Source organism: Hemitrygon akajei, unplaced genomic scaffold (genome assembly GCF_048418815.1).
Source record: "Hemitrygon akajei unplaced genomic scaffold, sHemAka1.3 Scf000069, whole genome shotgun sequence".
Classification (NCBI taxonomy): domain Eukaryota; kingdom Metazoa; phylum Chordata; class Chondrichthyes; order Myliobatiformes; family Dasyatidae; genus Hemitrygon; species Hemitrygon akajei.
In genome coordinates, this window is record NW_027331955.1 from 2,915,592 (window position 1) to 2,938,341 (window position 22,750).

Here is a 22,750-nt window from a genome sequence, read left to right on the forward strand (position 1 = left end):
ATCTATATCAGTAATCTGGATGATAGTGTGGTTAACAGGATCTGCAAATTTGTGGATGACACCAAGACTGGTGGTGTAGTGGACAGTGAGGAAGATTATCATGGCTTGCAGTGCGATCTGCACCAGCTGGGAAAATGGTTTGAGAAATGGAAAATGGAATTTAATGGAGACACATGTGAGGTGTTGCACTTTGGTCTGACCTACCAAGGGAGGTCTTTCACAGTGACTGGTCGGGCACGGAGGAGTGTTGTAGAAGAAAGGGTCCTGGGAATACAAGCCCTTAATTCACTGAAAGTGGTATTACAGTTAGATAGTGATGGAAAAAAAGATTTTAGCCCATTGGCCTTCATGAACCAAAGTACTGACAATAGATGGATTTTATGTTCACTTGCAGAAGACATTGGTGAGGCCTAATTTGGAGTATTGTGTGCAGTTTTGGTCACCTGCCTACAGGAAAGATGTAAAAGAGGTTCAGAGAGTTCAGAGAAAATTCAGAAGGATGTTCCCAGGTCTGGAGGACTTGGGTTTTAATGAAAGATTGAACAGATCAGGACTTTATTTGTTGGAATGTAGAAGATTGATGGGAGATTTGATTTTGATAGAGCGGCATAGATAGTGTAAATGCAAGCTGGCTTTCTCCACTGAGATGGGGTGGAACTACAACCAGAGGCCATGGGTTAAGGGTGAAAGGTGAAACGTTAAGGGGAACATGAGGGGAAACTTCTTCACACAGACAGTCATCTGGGTGTGGAATGAGCAGCCAGCACAAGTGGCGCATGCGAGCTCGATTTCAACATTTAAGAGGTTCGTGTAGGTACCTGGATGGTAAGGGTATGGGAGTGGGCAATTTAAGTAGTTCGGCATAAACTAGATGGCCCAAAGGGCCTGTTTCAGTGTTTTAATTTTCTATGACTGTGACAAGAACGTGAAATAATACAAACATTCTCTCTAAGTCCTTTTATCAGACGTGTGGACCAACAATTCATCTCAGCAGGAATTTTTTATCTGGCATTAAAACTGTGGCACTTTAAGTTAATAATACATAAAAGAACATCCCAGTTGCACGTCAAGAAAAACAATTTATGTGATACTGTTTCAGTTACTGTGGGGCCAGGCACCCATGCAGCTCAGCAGGAACAGGGAATAATACCAATGGAGAGAGACAAACTGAGCGAGGGTACAAATTGGAGATAGCAGAAATGTCCCATTCGTATGGAGACAGGAAGAGCATCAGAGAATTGATGGTCATTCCACATACCAGCACTCTGCCCAGTCAGGAGATAATATATCTCTGTCCAGCTTGGGTTGAACCTCACTGTAATGGTGTGATACCAGATCAAACCTTGGCAAATCATGTAATCTCATCTGAAATGCCCTAAACCCATTGATGGTTTTTGTAAATCCTTTTACAGGTTAAAACCGAGAAGGAATTTGTCTCCAGGAAGCTTAAACACGACACGCCAGTTTTATTGTCTCTGTCTAGATATTCAAGAAGTGGAGCAAGGGATTCAATCGACCATCCTTCCTGCTCAGACTGTGGGGAGTGATTCACTCGGTCATCTCAACTGAAGGTACATCAGCAAGTTCACGCTAGGCAAGGCCATTCACCTGTTCTGTGTGTGAGAAAGGATTCACTCAGTTTTCCCTCCTGGGGGCACCAGTCAGTTCACACCACACTGGACAGAGGCTGGTCATCTGCTGTATTACTGGGAAAGGATTCACTCAGTCATCTGACCTAATGGCTCACCAGCGAATTCACACCAGGGAGCAGCCGTTCACTTGCTCAGAATGTGGGAAGAGATTCACTGTGTCATCCCACCTAAAGAGTCATCAGCGAGTTCACACTGGGGAGAAGCCGTTCACCTGTTCAGAATGTGGGAAGGGATTCACTGTGTCATCCCACCTACAGAGTCATCAGCGAGTTCACACTGGGGAGAAGCCATTCACCTGCTCAGAATGTGGGATGGGATTCACTGTGTCATCCCACCTACAGAGACATCAGCGAGTTCACACTGGGGAGAAGCTGTTCACCTGCTCAGAATGTGGGAAGGGATTCACTCAGTCAGCCCACTTGCAGAGACATCAGCGAGTTCACACTGGGGAGAAGCCATTCACCTGCTCAGAATGTGGGAGGAGTTTCGCTGATTCAACCAGCCTACAGAAACACCAGCGAGTTCACACTGGGGAGAAGCCATTCGGCTGCTCAGAATGTGGGAAGAGATTCACTGAGTCGTCCCAACTACAGAGACACCAGCGAGTTCACACTGGGGAGAGGCCGTTCACCTGCTCAGAATGTGGGAAGAGATTCACTCATTCATCCACCCTGCAGGTACATCAGCGAGTTCACACTGGGGAAGAGCCATTCACCTGCTCAGTCTGTGGGAAGGGATTTACTCAGTCATCCCACCTACAGAGTCACCAGCGAGTTCATACTGGGGAGAGGCCGTTCACTTGCTCAGCCTGTGGGAAGAGCTTCACTCACTTATCCAACCTACAGAGACATCAGCGAGTTCACACTGGGGAGAAGCCGTTCACCTGCTCAGTCTGTGGGAAGAGATTCAGTCAATCAACCAACCTACAGAATCATCAGCGAGTTCACACTGGGGAGAGGCCCTTCACCTGCTCAGAATGTGGGAAGGGATTCACTCAGTCAGCCCACCTGCAGATTCATCAAAGAATTCACACTGGGGAGAAGCCGTTCACCTGCTCAGTCTGTGGGAAGGGATTCACTGATTCATCCACCCAACAGAAACATCAGCAAGTTCACACTGGGGAGAAGCCATTCACCTGCTCAGTCTGTGGGAAGAGATTCACTCGGTCATTCAACCTACAGAATCATCAGCGAGTTCACACTGGGGAGAAGCCGTTCACCTGCTCAGAATGTGGGAAGAGATTCACTCGGTTATCCCACCTACAGAGTCATCAGCGAGTTCACACTGGGGAGAAGCCATTCACCTGCTCAGTCTGTGGGAAGGGATTCACTCAGTCGCCCCAACTACTGGCTCACCAGTCAGTTCACAATGGGGAGTGGCCATAGTTATGATTCCCTAAGTTTCATTTGCTATGGACTGTCATTTTAAGAGAGAGAGAGATTAAGAAGGTGAATCAGTCTGACTTGCAGCTTGTTTACATCGCTCACAGCTTGTATAGTTTTAACCAAGGACACAGACACTCAGAGACAGACGGAGATGAAGGAGGCAAAATGGAAGGATTGAACCAAGTGAACTAGTGGCCAAGGGTCACTGTTTGGAACTTACCTATGCCCACAAGGGTGGATTATTTATCGATTCACCGTACATCGAATGTGCGGTTGTCACATCGTTTGATCCATAGGAATGGATCTGATTTTGGGTATCCTGTGAAGACCACTGATTTGTTAACCCTTGCCTGGATGTGGTGTGGTAATTCTTTTGAAGACGAATCCCCTTGTGACAAGTCACTTTCGGTGATAAATCGTATGTGGGTTTGGAAAGACAACAAATAAAATCTACAGTGACTGTACTCTCGTTTTACCACCATGGAACCTGTGGAATCCGACATAATTGCCTTCTCTCAACATTTACCCTGGATTATAAATATCTCTCTCATCACCTATTCCGTGATTGAACTGAACTTTCATACTTTGCCATCTCAATACTCCAAGTCTTGTTTCCCCCGAGCTCAATAGTTTGGGAGTTTTATTTACACACATACATACAGATAACACTGTTAACTTTTATCTTACTTAAGTTACTAAATTACTAGTAGGTTCTAATAAAGATAGTTTTAACATCAAAAACAGACTCCAGGTATAGTCTATTGCTGCTGGTTCGTTTGTAAAACGTTGTGATTCGTAACAAAATTGGGGCCTGTGTCCTGGATATGAACAGATTTTGGGGCATATTGATTAATTATCAATTTCATCCCTTTTGATTTATTTGTGTGTGGAAAATCAGCAACAATGGATGCTGATAGATGTCTGGAATAACCAACCTCTGAGGCATTAGAGGACGCCAGAAGGATTGAGTTGTTGAGCTTTGCTAGAAGGTTAAAACTTGCTAAGGTGAAATTGACAATGAGGAGGGCACAGTTGCAGAGCCTAATAGCTGAACATTATGAATTTGATGGTGTGTTTAAAGTGGAGGAGTTGGAGGTGTTTCCTGAAAGTAAACCTAGTGAGCTTGAGCTCCAGTGCAAGTGAGAAAAATTAAAGCTGGAGGCTGCAGAAAGGGAGAGGCAGTTTGAGGCTCGAGAAGCAGAAAAACAGAGAAGAGGCAGAAAATTAGAGGGAGGAAACAGAAAGACAGAAGCTGTTCGAGCTGGAAAAGATAGAGGTTGCAGCAAAAGAGTCTAGCGTTAGTCTCTGGTGATAAATTTGAGGCCAGTTGGGAAGTTAAATTGGTCCCTCCATTTGATGACGCAGAGGTTGATAAATACTTTCAGCATTTTGAGAAGGTTGCTCAGAGTTTAAAGTGGCCAGAAGAGGGTTGGCCTATTCTCTTACAAAGTGTAATTTAAGGGGAAGGCTCAGCAAGCCTATTCTGCTTTGAAACTTGATGAAGCAGCTGATTATGACATAGTGAAACAGGCTGTGCTCAAAGCTTACGAATTTGCACCAGAATCATACAGGCAAAAGTTTAGAAATCTGAGGAAATCTGTGAACCAGACTTATAAGGAATTTGCTTCTGAGAAGTTTGTGTGTTTTGACCACTGGTGCACATGTAAAAATGTGACTGATGATTTTAACAGCTTGAAAGAATTGGTTTTAATTGAAGAATTGAAAAGGTGCATCCCTGATGACATAAAGACGTATTTGGGGGAAGATGTTAGTTTGTTGTTAGGGAATGACCTGGCAGATGGTAAAGTTGTTCCTGCAGTGCAGTTAACAACTATGCCAACCACTGACAACCCACAGATGGATTTCAACATTTATCCTTCCTGCGCAGTAACGTGAAGTATGGCTAAAAAGTCTGCCGACGCAGACGAGTTTATAGCAGAACAGAACCGAGACCCCGAGATTGAAGCTTTAAAAGAAACAGCTCTCTCAGATGATGAGATTAAGAAAGTGCCACTAGGGTATTATCTCAAGGATGGTGTGTTAATGCGGAAGTGGAGGCCACCTGCTATACCAGTGAGTGAGGAATGGGCAATTGTTCACCAAGTTGTAGTTCGTAAAGTTTATAGGGCTGAAAGTTTAACTTTCTGCCCTCAGGTGGCCATTTTGGAGTGAATAAAACTGTAAACAGGATTATGAAATAGTTCTACTGGCCTAATCTGAGGAAAGATGTTGTGAGCTTTTGCAGAACCTGTCACACTTGTCAAGTTGTGGGTAAACCTAATCAGGACACCCCAGTGCCCCACTGTGGTCTATACCTGCATTCGGTGAACCCTTTTCAAAATTTATAGTGGATTGTGTTGGCCCATTGCCAAAGACTAAAGCTGGCCATCAGTATTTGCTAACTATAATGTGTACTACATCCAGATTCCCAGAGGCAATACTTCTCAGAAATATTAAAGCTAAAACTGTGGCGAAGCTCTTGCCAAGTTTTTTACCTTTTCTGGTTTGCCTAAAGAAATCCAGTCTGAACACGGAAGTAATTTTACATCTGGATTATTCCAGCAGGTAGTTTAAGAACTGGGAGCTAAACAAATTACATCGTCTGCATACCAACCGGAATCACAACGGGCTTTAGAAAAAATTCATTCTACCCTCAAAACAATGATTATGACATTAAAATGTTGAAAATGGAAAAGACTGGGATGAAGGAATACATTTACTTTTGTTCGCAGTAAGAGAGTCGGTACAAAATCACTGGGCTTTACTCCATTTGAACTTGTATTTGGTCACAGAGTGAGTTGACCTTTGCCCTTGTTAATGGAACAGTGGATTGATGAGGATGTACATGTTAACTTGTTAGACTATGTTTTGAAGTTCAAAACTAAACTACACCAAGCCTGTAGTTTAGCGAGACAAACTTAAAGATTTCTCTAAACAAAATGAAGTGTTGGTTTGATAAGCGGGCTTGCAAAAGAAAATACCAGATGGGGGATAAGGTGCTTGTCTTATTTCCAATGTTGACGAATCCACTTCAGGCGAAATTCAACAGACCGTATGAAATAGTCTCTCAAATTAATTATGTGAATTATAGTATTGAAACACCCGACTGATGTAAACTAACACAGGTGGTACACATAAATAAGATAAAGCCTTATTTTGACAAGCAGGCACCGTCTGTGAGTGTTGTTGTCAAAACATATGAATCTGGTAACCCTGAGAATGAAACAATTGACTCGTCTGAGACTTTTCACAAGCCAACCGTGGTCCCAGTTAGGCTAATGAACTCGGTGGTTCTAGAAAACATTGTTAACAATTTGGCTCATCTGCAGCCAAAGCAACAACAACAGCTGAAATAATTAATTCTGAAGTTTAAAGATGTATTTCTCGATGTTCCCAAGCAAACCGCGGTTGCAGTACATGACGTCGATATTGGTCAAGCCAAACCGATTAAACAACACCCATATCGCATGAACGTAGAAAATGTAAATTGGCTGAGCAATTGTTGTAAGTGGGGAAACAGATTCGGTAGATCTCAAAGGCAAGGACTTTGGACACACAGTCTTGGTAGAAAAGTATTTTATTTACAGAAGGCAAACGTGGGAAAATGGCAACTGAAGCAACATGCACACAATTTACAGCAGTCGGGGGAATATCGGATCGGCAATAAAACACACACGGACAATTACTATCGAACGTGGGAAAATCGCCTGTGAAGAAAGTACACACGCACAGACCCACACAACCAATGCGATATGCGCCACACCTTGACCGAGTGCGGGCTCGGCTCTGTGCTATTCGGGACACTAATCGACGCTCCCAACCCTATTCAATGCACAGCTCACCAACAAGTTCTCCAGCGCCGTTCCACGGTTCTCTGCCTGGAGTGAAGCAGGGTGGTCCCTCGGAGTTGGCAAACGGAAAGGGTCCAGCACGCATGGCACCCTTTATAGTGCAGCAGGGCTGGAGGGTCCCGCCCCGGTAATTCCCAGGGGGGCTAATGGCTCGGTACCAGCAGAGTTAAGCCGATTACAAAGGCCAATTGCTCGAGGCCAAGTACAAGGCTAATTAAAGGGGCCAATGTTGGGGTGTGCATTGATCGGCGAGGAGGGGTCAAACCTTGATTGACAGGTGTCGTGCCTTCCGACCAGGAAGTGAGCAGTGGTGTCACGTGACAGTCACGACCCCGTCCAATAAAATCCATAACTCGGATCCACGCCACTCGCCAAACATTACATGTAACACAGTGAGAAGGAAAGTGATATATCTTAATGGAAGTTTTACACTCAACTATTTCTAAGGTTAACGCTGTATGTGACTGTACAGGCCTGAAAAAAGGCGGACGTGCTCTGAATAGTTTGGCAAGCACAACATAATATACACACAGCGATGATACCGAGAATGAATGCAATCGACCAGTGGGTGACAGTTGTCCAGGGACCCAAACGGCCACCAGTTTCCCCATGAGGTGTCGTGTCGGAGGAGCTGGTCCCTCGATGTTTGAATTTTAGCCACCGAGTCCCGAATGTGAGTAGCCAAGTGGGTGATGTTGATCCACACGTCCGGGGGTAAACGTGCAGCACCCCTTACCAATGATGGCACAGGTACCACCATCAGCCGCCAGTAGGTAATCCGGGGCTTGTCGATTTTGCAGGGTGACCATCCTGGCGGCCGCCAGCTCTGCCGCCGTCGGGTGAGGGCATCTTCGGTGTGTTGCAGTGTCACTGCCGTCTCGTTGGCCAGCGTCCCGAGCACACTGGTCATCTGGATCACCTCACGGGGCAATTGGGCCGTGCCGTATCTGGGAGAGGCTATCATCCAGAACCTCTCCACCTCCGTGATGGCCCTCTTGTCCCGGTGGCCGCTGTGTGTCTGGTGCTCCCCCAGATTGTTCAGGGGGTGGATGAAGGGCAGCACATATGGCACATAAATCAACAGCCGGACCAACTCGCGGGGAGACACGGGTAGGCGCGGTGGCCGCAAACCCAGCGGGTCCCGTTCAAAGTCCAGGGAGCCCCCAGCTCAGCGGCACCATCGGCAGTTGTCACTGGAGCGCCCGGATGTTAAAACCACTATCTTTATTAGTATCTACTGATAATATAACAACTTAACCAAGATAAACAAAAGTTAACTTTGTTATGTGTAGGTGTGTGTAAATGTAACTCCCAAACTATTGAGCTCGGCGGAACAAGGCTTAGAGTCTTGAGATGGGAAAGCATGGAAGTTCAGTTCATCCACGGATAAATGATGGGAGAGAGATATTGTAATCCAGGGTAAAACGTAGAGAGAAGGCAATTACGCCGAATTCCACGGGTTCCACGGTGGTAATTAATAAATATCAGTGGTGGAAGATCCACCGTCGAGCCGTTCCAAATCCACACACGAATTACCACCAGAGTGATCTGTCACAGGGATGCCGTCTTCAAGGGGTTACCACATCACACACCCAGGCAAGGGTTAACTTCGAGTCGCCCCACAGGACATTCCAAAATATCCACTCCTTTGGATTATACGGAGTGACAGCCACACATCGGATGTGCACCGGATCGATGATCACCCCACCCTTGTGGGTGTAGCAGAGTTCCAAATCCCCAGCTTCGACAAGCTGGAACTGCTGCCTTTTCCAGGTTCCTCTCTCTCTCTCTCTCTCTCTCTCTCTCTCTCTCTCTCTCTCTCCTCTCTCTCTCTCTCTCTCTCTCTCTCTCTCTCTTCTCTCTCTCTCTCTCTCTCTCTCTCTCCCCCCACCCTCTCTCTCTCTCTCTCTCCCTCTCTCTCTCTCTCTCTCTCTCTCTCTCCTCCCCCCCCTCTCTCCCCCCCCCCTCTCTCTCTCTCCTCTCTCTCTCTCTCTCTCTCTCTCTCTCTCCTCTCTCTCTCTCTCTCTCTCCTCTCTCTCTCTCTCTCTCCCTCCCCCCCCCCCCACTTCTGACCGTGACTGTCTGTGTCCTTGTTTTAAAGGTAAACAAGCTGCGAGTCGGTCAGTGAACAACATCATAGTCCTGCCTCACTGAAGCGCTCTGTTAAAGTGACAGTCCACAGTGAACGAGACCTACGGGTCCGTAACAGTGCATTGATTGGCGAGAAGGGGTCAAACCTTCACTGGCAGGTGACGTGCCTTCCGACCGGGTAGTGGGCAGTGTTGTCACGTGACAGTCACGACCCCTCCGATACACTAGGTCCAGCAACGCTCTCTCAAACCGCTCAATCGGGGCGCCGCCATGACAAGCTTTCTGCTCCGATCATGCTGGTGATTGGTCATCCTATGGCATTTCTGTAGCATTCTCCAGTTTTGTTTTACGAGGTCGAGTGGCCAGCTCGACGCTGAACCCATGGAAAGCATGCACAGGAGTGGCTGGATTCGAACTCGGGACCCTTCTCTCCGGAGTCTGGAGCTGATGCCACGACTCCACCAGCCGGCCCCACCTCACAGTGCAGAGGAGCAAATTCCATCCACACAAGGTCATAGTTCCAGGACGACATTTGCCGCATGCAGGTTGCCGTCGCGGGGGAGCTGTACGCTTGAGAGACACAGAGGCGGTCTATTCGGGAATTTCCACCTCTAGACCTTCTCGAGAAGGCTCCAGAGTCAGGATGTAGATCCCGCCAGACGTCCACCAAGTCAAAGGGGCCGACTAACTCCTTTCGCTTCTTTGCCGACGCTGTGTCGCGCTGGAGACTGCAGAGGTTCTCCACCTCGAAGGTACATTTGAAGTCCCCACCCCCAGGACCCATGGAGCTCAGTAGAGTGGACAGCTGACGGAATAGGGAGTAGGCGCATCCGCATCCGCATCACCCCGCCCCTCAGGGCATACACGTTGTTGAAATGCAGAGGTTCACCATCCAGGCGCACAGCCAGATGGAGCAGGCGGCCGGGCTCGACATCCTGAGCTTTTACCATTTCCGGCTGGAAGGTCGAGGCCAACAGGATCGCCACCCCGCTAGAGCTGGAGCTGAGGTGGCTCATGTATACCCCTCCCTGACACTCCAGGGGCCAAGCGGACTCGTCCCCCGGGATGGTATGGGTTCCCTACAGGAAACTCACCGTATATCTCCCATCGCTGAAGACTGCGAGAGTGTTTTATCTTCGGAGAGAACCATTGCTACCATTAAAATTGAGACCAGCTACAGTGAGCTTCATGTTGGGAGCAGACTGGGCCTCAGCACCAGTACCCTTCCCAGTGAGAGCGGAGGCGCCCTCAGTCGCACTATCCAGAAAGAAAGCAAAAATGCTCTTTGCTTTCCGGGCCCGAGTGGTGCCAACGCCACCCTGTGACCCACCGTCTCCCGAAGGAACGAGGCTGCTTCCCTCTCTGATGTCCCTCACCAGGTCATCCAGAAAGGATTTCAGCTGCCGCCTGTCATTCCCCGACACAGCATTTCTCTTCCCCTTCCCCTTCCGTCTGAGGATGACTCGCAGGGACTTCACCAGCCTCAGCATGCTAGACCAGCGAAGCGAGGTTAGTTTAGGCCGATGCTTTGCACCCTCAGAGGTGAGAATGAACTCTCTGATCTCCTTCACAGGTATAATTGAGGATTTCTCAGGAGGGATGAGGATGTCCACTGTCTCACTATCAAAAGAGTCTCCCTCCAACCCCTCACTGCAGACAGATTCCCCATCTTCCTCCTCGTGTGTTCTAATACGTGGCAATCTTATCCACAGTTGCGACGATGGAGGGAAAACCCCCAGATACTCCCTGCAGGCCATTAGCTAATGGGGGCGGCATGCAGGTTATATCACCCTCCCCAGGAGACAGGTATGAAGGGGACCCCAGCAGCTCTGGTCCAAGGGATTCACCGGCAGCCTGATGCTGACAGTGAGAGAGTTTGGTCTCCTCTCCGCTCATACTGTTTAATACACTTGCCTCCAGGGAAGCGCTTACTGCTAAGTCCTGGGTGGAGGGCTCCAAGTCTGTTTTAGCTGTGCAAATCGGCCTAGCACTATCTACCTGCACAACCACTCCACCTACCACAGGACTGGTGACTATGTCTGGGGATTCAGGGTTAGACACAACCTCCACCCGGATTCCCACCCCTTTCTGGGACTCCCCCGCATCTACATTCCCTGCCCGCTTGGGGGAACATTCCCTTCTCCTCTTCAAGCCGGAGGAGCACACAGATGCGGGATTCACCGATGGAGCGTTACTCTCCGCTTCCATCACCCCGCCCGACTGTGCACTTCCCCGAGCCCCCCGCTCCACTTCAGGGCAAATGGGTGTGAGCTCTGCGGTCTCGGGGGCCGACTTCTTCTTGTGTTTGGATTTCTTCCTCACTTTCCTTCCCCGCACAGGCTCCGCCCCGTCCCTCGTCTGAACCTCCCTGCACGTAGCCTCAGGATCACCCGCCTGATCCACAGGGGTAGGAGAAGAGACTGGAACAGACGTAGGAATAGGGACAGGGTAGAGACGGGGCAGGGGCAGGAGCAGGGGCCGGCACAGGGGTAGGAATGGGGACAGGGGTAGAGACAGGGTCAGGGGCCGGCACAGGTGTAGGAGCAGGAATGGGATCGGGGCAGAGCTAGCAGGGGCACTAGTTCCCGAAGTGGACTCCCTAGGTTTTCGGGTACTAGAACAGTCCCTCCGAAAGTGCCCCACCTCCCCGCACGCATGGCACCGTGGGTGCTCAGAGCTCCAATACACCTGATAATCTACCCCCTCGTTCCGGACAGTAAACCGGCCCTCAACTTCGTCCCCCTTTTCCAGCTGCATGAATACCTGTCGCCGGAAAGAGATTACGGTACGGAGGGTGCGTCTCCTGAATTTGTGCCTGATGGCAGTTATTTCAAACCGTAGTTGCCCCAAGCGTGCTGGTGCAGGAAGCAGGTCCTCGTTGGGGATGAAAGGCCTTACGTTACCGAGGACGATGCGTTGGGTGGGAGCTGTCACCAGCTCCATCTGTAAAAAGATGTTTTCCCCCGTGATCCCCCTTCTGAGGGCCCGATGCACCAACTCATCATTCCTCAGATAAAACACTGCCTTCTCGAACTCTTTCTCAGTGGCCAAAACACCATCTCTCCCCAACAAGTCCTCCATAGCCTCCGCGCACTTTTCCAGGGTAGTTCCAGGACGCAAAATACATTGCACCCTGCGTTCCACTTTCACCGACTGAAACAGGGCGTTGTCCGAGGCTGGAGGGGCAGCCGCCTTTGCATAACTCCCCGAAGGCCTGCGACTCCCTGTAGACCGGTCCGGCATGTTACTTCTGTGTCCCAATCGAGAATGATACGGTGGTGGTGCTGCTTATACAGTCCTGGAGCGAGTTGAGTAACTGGCGGGAAAAGTTTGTACTCGACAGTACCTTGCTGGCTCAGTGCCAGAAATTCCAACGCCAGGAAAGGCTCCGTTAGTCCTGCAGAACTTCCAGGCCGTGAGAGGTCGAGACGTCTCAAACGATGCTTCGGCGCCTGCACCAAACGAGAGTCACGACGATAAAGATGGAAGGAGGTTGTCCCGATGTCAGTGGGGGAACGACAGCGTTTGTCTCCGGTTTTTGGAGCGACCCGGCTTCCCAGCGAGTTGCCAGCGGATACAGCTGGGAGCTACGCTGTTCCCAACCGTCAACGAACCCAGTCCAAACTGGCAGAAAAACTCCAAACGAAGCTTCCACACTAACCCAGCCGCTCACTCAGATGTCCAAGAGACGTTTCAAACCAACTCCAAGTAACTCACGACCTTCATAAAGCAGTTTTTTCTCGATTTCACCCAGCGCTATCAGAATAGCTCCACTCTGTGTCTGACCCCGGGAGTGTGCGATGGGACGGTGTGGAGGGAGATTCACTCTGTGTCTGACCCCAAGAGTATATGATGGGACGGTGTGGAGGGAGTTTCTCTCTGTGTTGACCCCGGGTGTGTGTGTGTGTTATGGGACGTTGTGGAGGGAGCTTCACTCCGTGTCTGACGCCGATATTTCATCCCCCATCCCTCTCGTACTTGGGACCTCAGTGTACTCACGGTTGATATTAACCGTTTGCAGGGTGGAATCTCATCGATTTTAACTGTCAGCGGGGGGCAGGAGAGGGTCATTTAGCAAGTAAGGGGCTTTGGTGGATATGAGATCCTGGGCACCCAGACTCTGCTTGTCGGACCTCCCTCAGCCTGGAGCTGAGACGCTACTGTGTCAGTGTGAGGAGCTCCGACCCACTGTTGCAGTGCACAGGGTGCGGGGGGCAGCAGAAACCTCAAATAAAACTCGAGTCCGGCACCAGGACAAGCAGTTACAGCGGTTTATTGATTTCATCATGTCAAATGTAAATTAAACAATGTGTGAGCTGCCAACGTGCAGGAATAAATAATTTGCCTCCGATTCAACTGACTGGCGACAACAAGTGACTGGTTGAATAATCAGTCCCGTTTCTCACCATCACTCTGCATCGGGGAACCGATGATTATCAAATCGCACTGCAGGGCGGTGACCGAGATCGCTGCAGATCCAGGGTCACTGCTGAGGGATCTGTCAATTTAACATCATTATATCGGCCAGACCGCCGAATGCACCTTCCTCTGCAAAGGGAGCAAAAAGATTCTCTCCGGAAAAATGCAAACCCCGGGACACTGGAGTCCCAGACTGAGGAACGCCCCCCCCCCACCCCCCGGGCCTCTTCGCGTCTGTGCAATTCCCCGAGGTCCCACGTGGGGGAATCTCGAACCTGCACATCAGGTAAATGCAGCACCCCCGGACAGGAGGCGGAAATGGTGGCTACTAGATTGGAGAATGTATTGCCTCAAAGTATCTCGGTCGATCAGACCAGATTTATTAAAAAACGCTATTTGTCCTTTAATATTAGGAGATTGATGAATATTGTTTATACTCCCTCATCTAGAATTCCAGAATGAGTCATCTCATTGGATGCCGAGAAAGCATCCGATAGAGTTGAACGGCCATACTTAATTACCACGCTTGAGAAATTTAATTTTAGTTTGTAATTTATATCTTGGGTTAAATTGATATATTATGCCCCTATGGCTTCGGTACTTACCAATAATGTAAGATTTTGTTTTCGGTTATTTGGCGGCACTAGGCAAGGTTATCCTCTTCGCCCATTGCTATTTGACATTGCCCTGGAATCTTTAGCTATTGCTATTCGTGACTCTCCTATATTTGGCATTTCCCGCGGGAATGTGGTACACAAATTATCATTATATGCAGATGATTTGTTATTATATATTTCGAATCCTGACAAATCCAATCCTGCTTTTATATCCTGCTCGCTTAGTTTAGTAACTTTTCTGGTTACAAACTGAATCTTAATAAGAGTGAACTTTTCCCTTTAAATTTGTCAGTTCCAATCTATAGACATTTACCATTTAGATTAGTTACGGATTATTTTACTTATCTAGGTGTTAAAATTACTAAAAAAAACATAAGGATTTATTTAATGTTAATCTTTTGCCTTTAATTGATCAGGTCAAACTATTGTTTACTAGATGGTCCTTATTGTCTATGTCATTGATTGGCCAAATTAATGCTATAAAAATGATTATTTTACCTAAAATTTTATATATTTTCCCAGCAGTACCAATCATTACTCTTAAATCCTTTTTTGATACTATTGACTAAAATTTCATCTAAAAAATCGCACAATAAAAATCCTAGGCTAAGTAAAAATATTTGTAGAAATCCAAAAAGAATGGTGGCTTGGCAGTGCCAAGTTTAAGGTTTTATATTCGATATTTAATATTTTGGGCGTAAGAAGTGGATTTGAATGTTAGTCTTCATTGGGTTAATCTTGAACACAATTCGGCACAAGGATTTTCATTGGCTTCCATCTTAGGGAGCTCACTTCCCTTGGTTCTCTCTAAATTGAATAAACAAATGGTTAACCCTACAATTAAACACATATTATGAATATGGTTTCAATTTCGTAAATTCCTTGGCTTGAATAAATTTATTTTATCAAATCCTACTATATCTAATTTTTTCTTTTAACCCTCTGTCATGGATCAAACCTTTATGGCTTGGAAAATGAAGGGTATAATATGTGTTTGTGATTTAATTTTGGATAACTGTTTCATGTCTTTTGAACAGTTGTCTATTAAATATAATTTGCCCAAATGCAATATGTTTTAGATCCTTACAGATGAGACATTTTTTAAATACGATGTTACCGACCTTTCTGCTTTCATATCCAACTATTATGGAAAAAAAATAGGCTTAAATCCTTATCAAAAGGGTTTAATAGCAATCATTTACGGTATGATTATGAATATACAGCCAGGAGTAAATGTGTAGCACCCCTTACCAATGACTGCACAGGTACCACCATCAGTCGCCAGTAGGTAATCCGGGGCCTGTCGATGCTGCAGGGTGACCATCCTAACGGCCGCCAGCTCTGCCGCCGTTCGGGCGAGGGCATCTTCGGTGTGTGGCAGTGCCACTGCCGTCTCGTTGGCCGGCGTCCCGAGCACACTGGTCATCTGGATCACCTCACGGGGCAATCGGATTTATTCTTATATAAATCCGATCTGTGATAGATGTCGTTCTGAGGTAGCTTCTCTAACTCGTATGTTTTGGTCTTGCTCTCTATTGGAACAATTATGAAAAAATATTGTTGATATATTCTCTACAATTTCACACATAGGTTTACAACCTCATCCTATTATTGCAATTTTTGGATTGATTTGTCCTCTGCAGCTTGGCGGGTGATCGCATTTGCTATCTTAATGGCTACAGGATCTATTCTATTGAACCGGAAAGAGACGAATCCTCCAACTACAGCTCAGTGGTGTTCCCAAACAATATCTTGTTTAAATTTGGAAAAAATTAGAAGTGGTACATTTGACCCCTTGGTTAAATTTGAAGAAACTTGGAGGCCTTTTATTCAACACTTCCACAGAATGTAATTTGACTTCTTCTGATTCCTTTACTTTATCCATTGATTTGAGTAGAGGAGCGGAGTTGACGACATTAATGATTTTATTTGACATAATTGAATAGCCCAGCTTTGTTTAGTTTAGTTTCAGTTTGGTTTAGTTTAGTTTTTGTTTGATTTCAATTTGTTTTCTTTTCCCTTTTTTTTCTATTTTGGTTATATTAGGGGTTTGGGAGGTCAATTATATTGGTGATATTTATAGTTTTTTTTCATATGTTAATTGCCAACAATGTAATCCCACTCCCTTTGTACTACTAAGAACATTATGAATTGCCTTTGAAAAACTTAATAAAAAGACTGAAAAAGAAAGAAAACTAAACAAACTGCAAGTCAGACTCATTCGCCCTATAATCTATCGCTCTCTCTTAAAATGACAGTCCACAGCAAAGAAAACCTAGGGATTCATAACAATGGCTACTCCCCATTGTGAACTGACTGATGTGCCAGCAGTTGGGATGACTGAGTGAATCCTTTCCCACATTCTGAGCAGGTGAAAGGCTTCTCCCCAGTGTGAACTCGCTGATGTCTCTGTAGGTTGGATGACCGAGTGAATCCCTTCCCACAGACTGAGCAGGTGAACTCCCCAGTGTGAACTCGCTGATTAACGGAGATGGGAGTAGACTCTCACATGGTGGATTGGATAGTGGACTACTTGACAGATAGACCTCAGTATGTGCGGTTGGGAGACTGTAGGTCTGACACGGTGGTCAGCAGCACAGGAGCGCCGCAGGGAACCGTACTCTCTCCGGTCCTGTTCACCTTGTACACATCAGATTTCCAATATAACTCGGAGTCCTGCCATGTGCAGAAGTTCGCTGATGACACGGCCATAGTGGGGTGTGTCAGGAATGGACAGGAGGAGGTGTATAGGAAACTGATACAGGACTTTGTGATATGGTGCAACTCAAACTACCTGCGTCTCAATATCACCAAGACCAAGGAGATGGTGGTGGACTTTAGGAGATCTAGGCCTCATATGGAGCCAGTGATCATTAATGGAGAATGTGTGGAGCAGGTTAAGACCTACAAGTATCTGGGAGTACAGTTAGACGAGAAGCTAGACTGGACTGCCAACACAGATGCCTTGTGCAGGAAGGCACAGAGTCGACTGTACTTCCTTAGAAGGTTGGCGTCATTCAATGTCTGCAGTGAGATGCTGAAGATGTTCTATAGGTCAGTTGTGGAGAGCGCCCTCTTCTTTGTGGTGGCGTGTTGGGGAGGAAGCATTAAGAAGAGGGACGCCTCACGTCTTAATAAGCTGGTAAGGAAGGCGGGCTCTGTCGTGGGCAAAGTACTGGAGAGTTTAACATCGGTAGCTGAGCGAAGGGCGCTGAGTAGGCTACGGTCAATTATGGAAAACCCTGAACATCCTCTACATAGCACCATCCAGAGACAGAGAAGCAGTTTCAGCGACAGGTTACTATCGATGCAATGCTCCTCAGACAGGATGAAGAGGTCAATACTCCCCAATGCCATTAGGCTTTACAATTCAACTGCCAGGACTTAAGAACTTTTTTTTTTAAAGCTATTATTAATGCTTTTTGAGTTAGTGATTTAGATGCATATAATATTATTACTGAGTTAAGTATTGTATGTAATTAGTTTTTGCTACAACAAGTGTATGGGACATTGGAAAAAAGGTTGAATTTCCCCATGGGGATGAATAAAGTATCTATCTATCTATCTATCTATCTATCTATAACTGAGTGAATCCTATCCCACATTCGGAGCAGGTGAACGGCTTCTCCCCAGTGTGAACTCGCTGATGTTTCTGTAGGCTGGTTGAATCAATGAATCTCTTCCCACAGACTGAGCAGGTGAACGGCTTCTCTCCAGTGTGTACTCGCTGATGACTCTGTAGGTTGGATAACTGAGTGAATCTTTTTCTTTCTTTTTAAATCTTTTTATTAATTTTAAGAAAAACATAAGTGAAATATGAATACAAAACGTTTGAGAGTACATAATTAATAGTTTAAATAGACAAGCAGATATGTAATAATCAATATATAAAGCCTCCCAAACATAGTATTAATGTAAAAGAATCGAAAAAGAGAAAAAAACCCCAAAAAAACTAAAAGAAAACTTAAAAAAAAACTAACCAACATGGGCAATTGCATAATGTTAAATACATACAGTAGTGCCGATAACTCCTAACCTCCATACAAATAATTAAGGATAATAACAGTAAGGTTTAGGATAAGACCATTTAACTCATATGAAAATGTTGAATAAATGGTCTCCAAGTTTCCTCAAATTTAACTGAAGAATGAAAAACCGCACTTCTAATTTTTTCTAAACTCAGACAAGAAATAGTTTGAGAAAACCACTGAAATACAGTTGGAGGGTTAATTTCTTTCCAATTCAGTAAAATAGATCTTCTAGCCATTAATGTAACAAATGCAATCAATCGTTGAGATGAAGCGGATAGACGATTATTATCTATCATTGGTAAACCAAAAATTGCAGTAAAAGGATGCGGTTGGAAATTGATATTTAAAACTCTTGAAATAATATTAAAAATATCTTTCCAATAATTTTGTAAACAAGGACAAGACCAAAACATCTGAGTCAATGAAGCAACATCAGAATGACATCTGTCACAAGTTGAATTAACATAAGAATAAAATCGAGCAAGTTTATCTTTAGACATGTGAGCTCTATGTACAAACTTAAATTGTATTAGGGCATGTTTAGCACAAATAGAGGACGAAATTACCAATGATAAATTTTTTCCCATTGCTCAGTAGATATAGGACAATGCAATTCTTCTTGCCATTCCTTCTTAATTTTTTCTGATACATCTGGCTGTACATTCATAATCATATTATAAATGATAGCTACTAAACCCTTTTGACAAGGATTGAGGGCTAAAATTCTTTCTGTAATGTCCAATGGACATTCTTTCGAAAAAGACTTTAATTCATTATACAGAAAATTTCTGACTTGCAAATATCTAAAAAAATGGGTTTTAGGTAAATTATATTTATTAGATAGGTGTCCAAAGGACATAACGTTATCATCCAAAAACGGATCACGAAAACATGTTATACCTTTTGTTTTCCATAATAGAAAAGCTTGATCTATAGATGAAGGCCGAAAGAAGTAGTTAGATATTATAGGACATGACAGCATAAACTTATCCAAGCCAAAAAATTTATGAAATTGAAACCAAATTCGTAATGTATACTTGACTATGGAATTAGTTATCTGTTTATTCATTTTAAATAACGAAAAAGGAAGTGAAGATCCTAAGATTGAGATCAATGAAAAATCTTGCAGATTTACATTCCAAATTTACCCATTGTGGGCAAGCAGCTGTAGTCGATTCTTGTGTCCAGAATATTAAATATCGTATGTTAACTGCCCAATAGTAAAAACTTAAGTTTGGTAGAGCCAAGCCACCCTCCTTCTTAGGCTTCTGTAAATATTTTTTGCCTAGTCTAGGATATTTGTTCTGCCACAAATAAGAAGATATTTTAGAGTCAACCATATCAAAAAAAGATTTAGGAATAAAAATTGGTAATGCTTGAAATAAATATAAAAATTTAGGTAGTATCATCATCTTAATGGCATTAACTCTGCCTACCAAAGACAAAGATAATGGAGACCACCTATTAGCAAGTTGCTTAATTTGATCGATTAAAGGTAGAAAATTAATTTTAAATAAATCTTTATGTTTTTTAGTAATTTTAATACCTAAATAAGTAAAATAATCTGTAACAATTCTATATGGTACACGATTATAAATTGGAACTTGCATATTTAATGGAAATAGTTCACTCTTATTAAAATTCAATTTATAACCAGAAAAGTTACTAAATTGTATGAGCAAAGAAGAAATAGCAGGAATAGATCTTTCAGGGTCAGATATATATAATAACAAGTCATCTGCATATAATGATACCTTATACGTCGTCTCCCCACGGGTAATACCGAAAATATTGGGTGATTCACGAATAGCTATAGCCAAGGGTTCTAAAGCAATGTCAAATAATAAAGGACTTAAAGGACAACCTTGCCTTGTACCACGAAATAGCTGAAAAAAAGGTGATCTTTGATTATTGGTAAAAACCGAAGCTAGGGGATTATGGTATATTAATTTAATCCATGATATAAATTTTGAACTAAAATTAAAATGTTGCATTGTATTAAATAAATATGGCCATTCGACTCTATCAAATGCTTTTTCGGCATCTAAAGAAATGACACATTCTGGTATTTTAGATGAAGAGGTATAAATAATATTAATTAATTTTCTAATGTTAAAAGATGAATAGCGATTTTTAATAAATCGTCTGATCTTCAGAAATAATTCGAGGTAATATATTTTCTAATCTAATAAGCCAAAATTTTACTAAAAATCTTAAAATCCTTATTCAACAAGGATATAGGCCGATAGGATGCGCATTCACTAGGGTCTTTATCTTTTTTAAGAATTAAAGAAATAGAAGCTTCATAAAAAGATTATGGTAGTTTACCTATACTTAATGCATCTTTAAAAATTTTACAAAGCCAAGGAGAAAGTATGGAAGAAAAAGATTTGAAAAATTCTGTAGAAAAACCATCTGGACCAGAAGCTTTACTAGAATTCATTGAAAAAATAGCTTTTTCTATTTCAGACTCCGTAATATGTGTATCCAAAAATACACTATCCTCAACAGTTACTTTTGGAATATTCAATTTCCTTAAAAATTCATTTATTATAGAAGAGTCCTTAGTACATTCTGATTGATATAAGGAATTATAAAAATCTTGAAAGGCTTTATTTATCTCTTTGTGATCGATTGTCAAAGTACCATCTTGTTTACGAATCCTAGTAATCTGTCGTTTATCTGAAACAATTTTCAATTGATTAGCTAGTAATTTACCAGACTTATCTCCATATATATAGAATTGGGCTTTTGATTTAATTAACTGACTTTCAATCGAGGAGGATAATAGTAAGCTATGCTCCATTTGAAGTTCCACTCTTTCTTTATAAAGTTCTTTCCTAGGGGTCATTGAATAAATCTTGTCAATTGCTTTAATTTTATCAACTAGTATTAATATTTTAGAATTGGTTCGTTTTCTAACTCCAGCAGAATTTGAAATAATCTGTCCACGAATATATGCCTTAAAAGTATCCCACAAAGTTCCACTAGAGATCTCTGCTGTAAAATTTGTTGAGAAAAACAAAACAATTTGCTGTTTAATAAAGTTGACAAATTCAGGATCCTGCAATAAAACAGGATTAAACCTCCAACCTTTAGTATTAATATATGAATCCGTCATCTTAATAGATAACTTCAAAGGTGCATGATCAGATATGGTAATAGTCATATTTACAATCCATAACATCTGTAATTAAATGGTGATCAATGAAAAAGTAATCAATTCTTGAGTGATTATGGTAAACATGGGAAAGTATGAAAACTCTTTGTCGTTAGGGTGTAAAAAGCGCCAAATTTCACAAATAGCTGAATCAATCATAAAAGAGTTAATAAGAGAAGCCGATTTATTCGGAAGAGTTTGGGTGGGCTTGGATCTATCCATCAAAGGGTTTAAACAACAGTTAAAATCCCCACCCATTATCAATCTATATTGATTCAAATTAGGAAAGGATGTAAATAAACATTTAAAAAATTCAGGACAATCAGTATTTGGAGCATAAACATTAACTAAAACAACTTTTTGATTAGAAAGTAGACCAGTAATAAGCAAAAATCTACCTTGCGGATCTGAAATTGCTTCATGATGTATAAAAGAAGTTGATGAATCTATAAAAATAGAAACACCTCTCACTTTGGCTTGCGAATTTGAGTGATAATGTTGACCCTTCCAAAACCTAAACAACCGTTGACTATCCACCTTCCTTACATGAGTCTCTTGTACAAAAATAACATTAGCATTCATTCTATGGAATACTTTGAATGTTTTTTTTCCGTTTGATCGGATGATTTAAACCATTAGTATTCCAAGAAACAAAGTTAATAGTCCTATCCATATTGACAATATTTATTACAATTAACACATAAGTTTGAAAAAAAAGTGAACTCATGAACCCGGAAGAAGGAAGTAAGTTCAAGGAGAAACCGGAAGTCACGGCACTGCGACCATTTTTGTAGTTTCATATAAGCCCATGAAATAAAACTAAGCAGAAAGCAAGCAAAAAAAAAGAAAAAAGAAAAATCCCCCTCCCTCCACCCTCGAAACCCCAGAAAAAAAGCCAAAAAGAGGCAAGCAAGCAATCTAATACTAAAATTACCCCCGTGTCTCAAGACGGCAACTCAGACGCAACAAAGTTAAAAAAAAAATACAAACAACCCACATTATAAGAGAGGGTTGGTATAACAAAAGTTAAAATATAAAATTAGTATTATAAATGTATATAAACAAAAGGGTTAAAAAAGAATTAAAACGATAAAACCCATAGATGACTAATACTGGATTGGTATTTTAAATGAAAGTTTAAAACTTTCAAACACATCTAAACAGATATGACGTTCCAAGCACTGAAGTCTGCCGGGAAGAAGAAACGACATTTTATTTTAAAAAAAAATCTTAATATTTAAATGTTAAGAGTATAAAAAAGCGTATATCAGCTTAAAAAGAAAAGCAAAAAGGAGAAAAAAAAACCCTAATAAGTTATTTTCAACGCTAATAGATTAATAATATGGAAAAATAATAAAGTCAAAATGAACCGAGCAAAAAGAGCTTTAACCGTATATAAGGTACCAGGTACCATGTAAGCCATACCCAAAAAAAAACCCAAACATCATTCTGTAACAGATCCAAATCTATAGGCTAAATTACATTAGTCAGCCCGATAGAATGCCATTGTTCCAGGAAATTTTGAGCATCCGCTGGAGATTTAA

At 43.3% G+C, this 22,750-nt stretch overlaps 2 protein-coding genes across 2 annotated transcripts in view; one reads left to right on the plus strand and one right to left on the minus strand.

The window, feature by feature from the left end:
* LOC140722116 (uncharacterized) overlaps nt 1-3,691 on the plus strand; it is a 265,387-nt gene extending 261,696 nt beyond the window's left edge. The window contains 1 exon segment of the mRNA XM_073036910.1: nt 1,751-3,691. Coding sequence (XP_072893011.1) covers nt 1,751-3,037 — 1,287 coding nt within the window. The 3' untranslated portion in view covers nt 3,038-3,691.
* LOC140722119 (uncharacterized) overlaps nt 1-22,750 on the minus strand; it is a 1,111,870-nt gene that overhangs the window by 248,843 nt on the left and 840,277 nt on the right. The window lies entirely within an intron of this gene.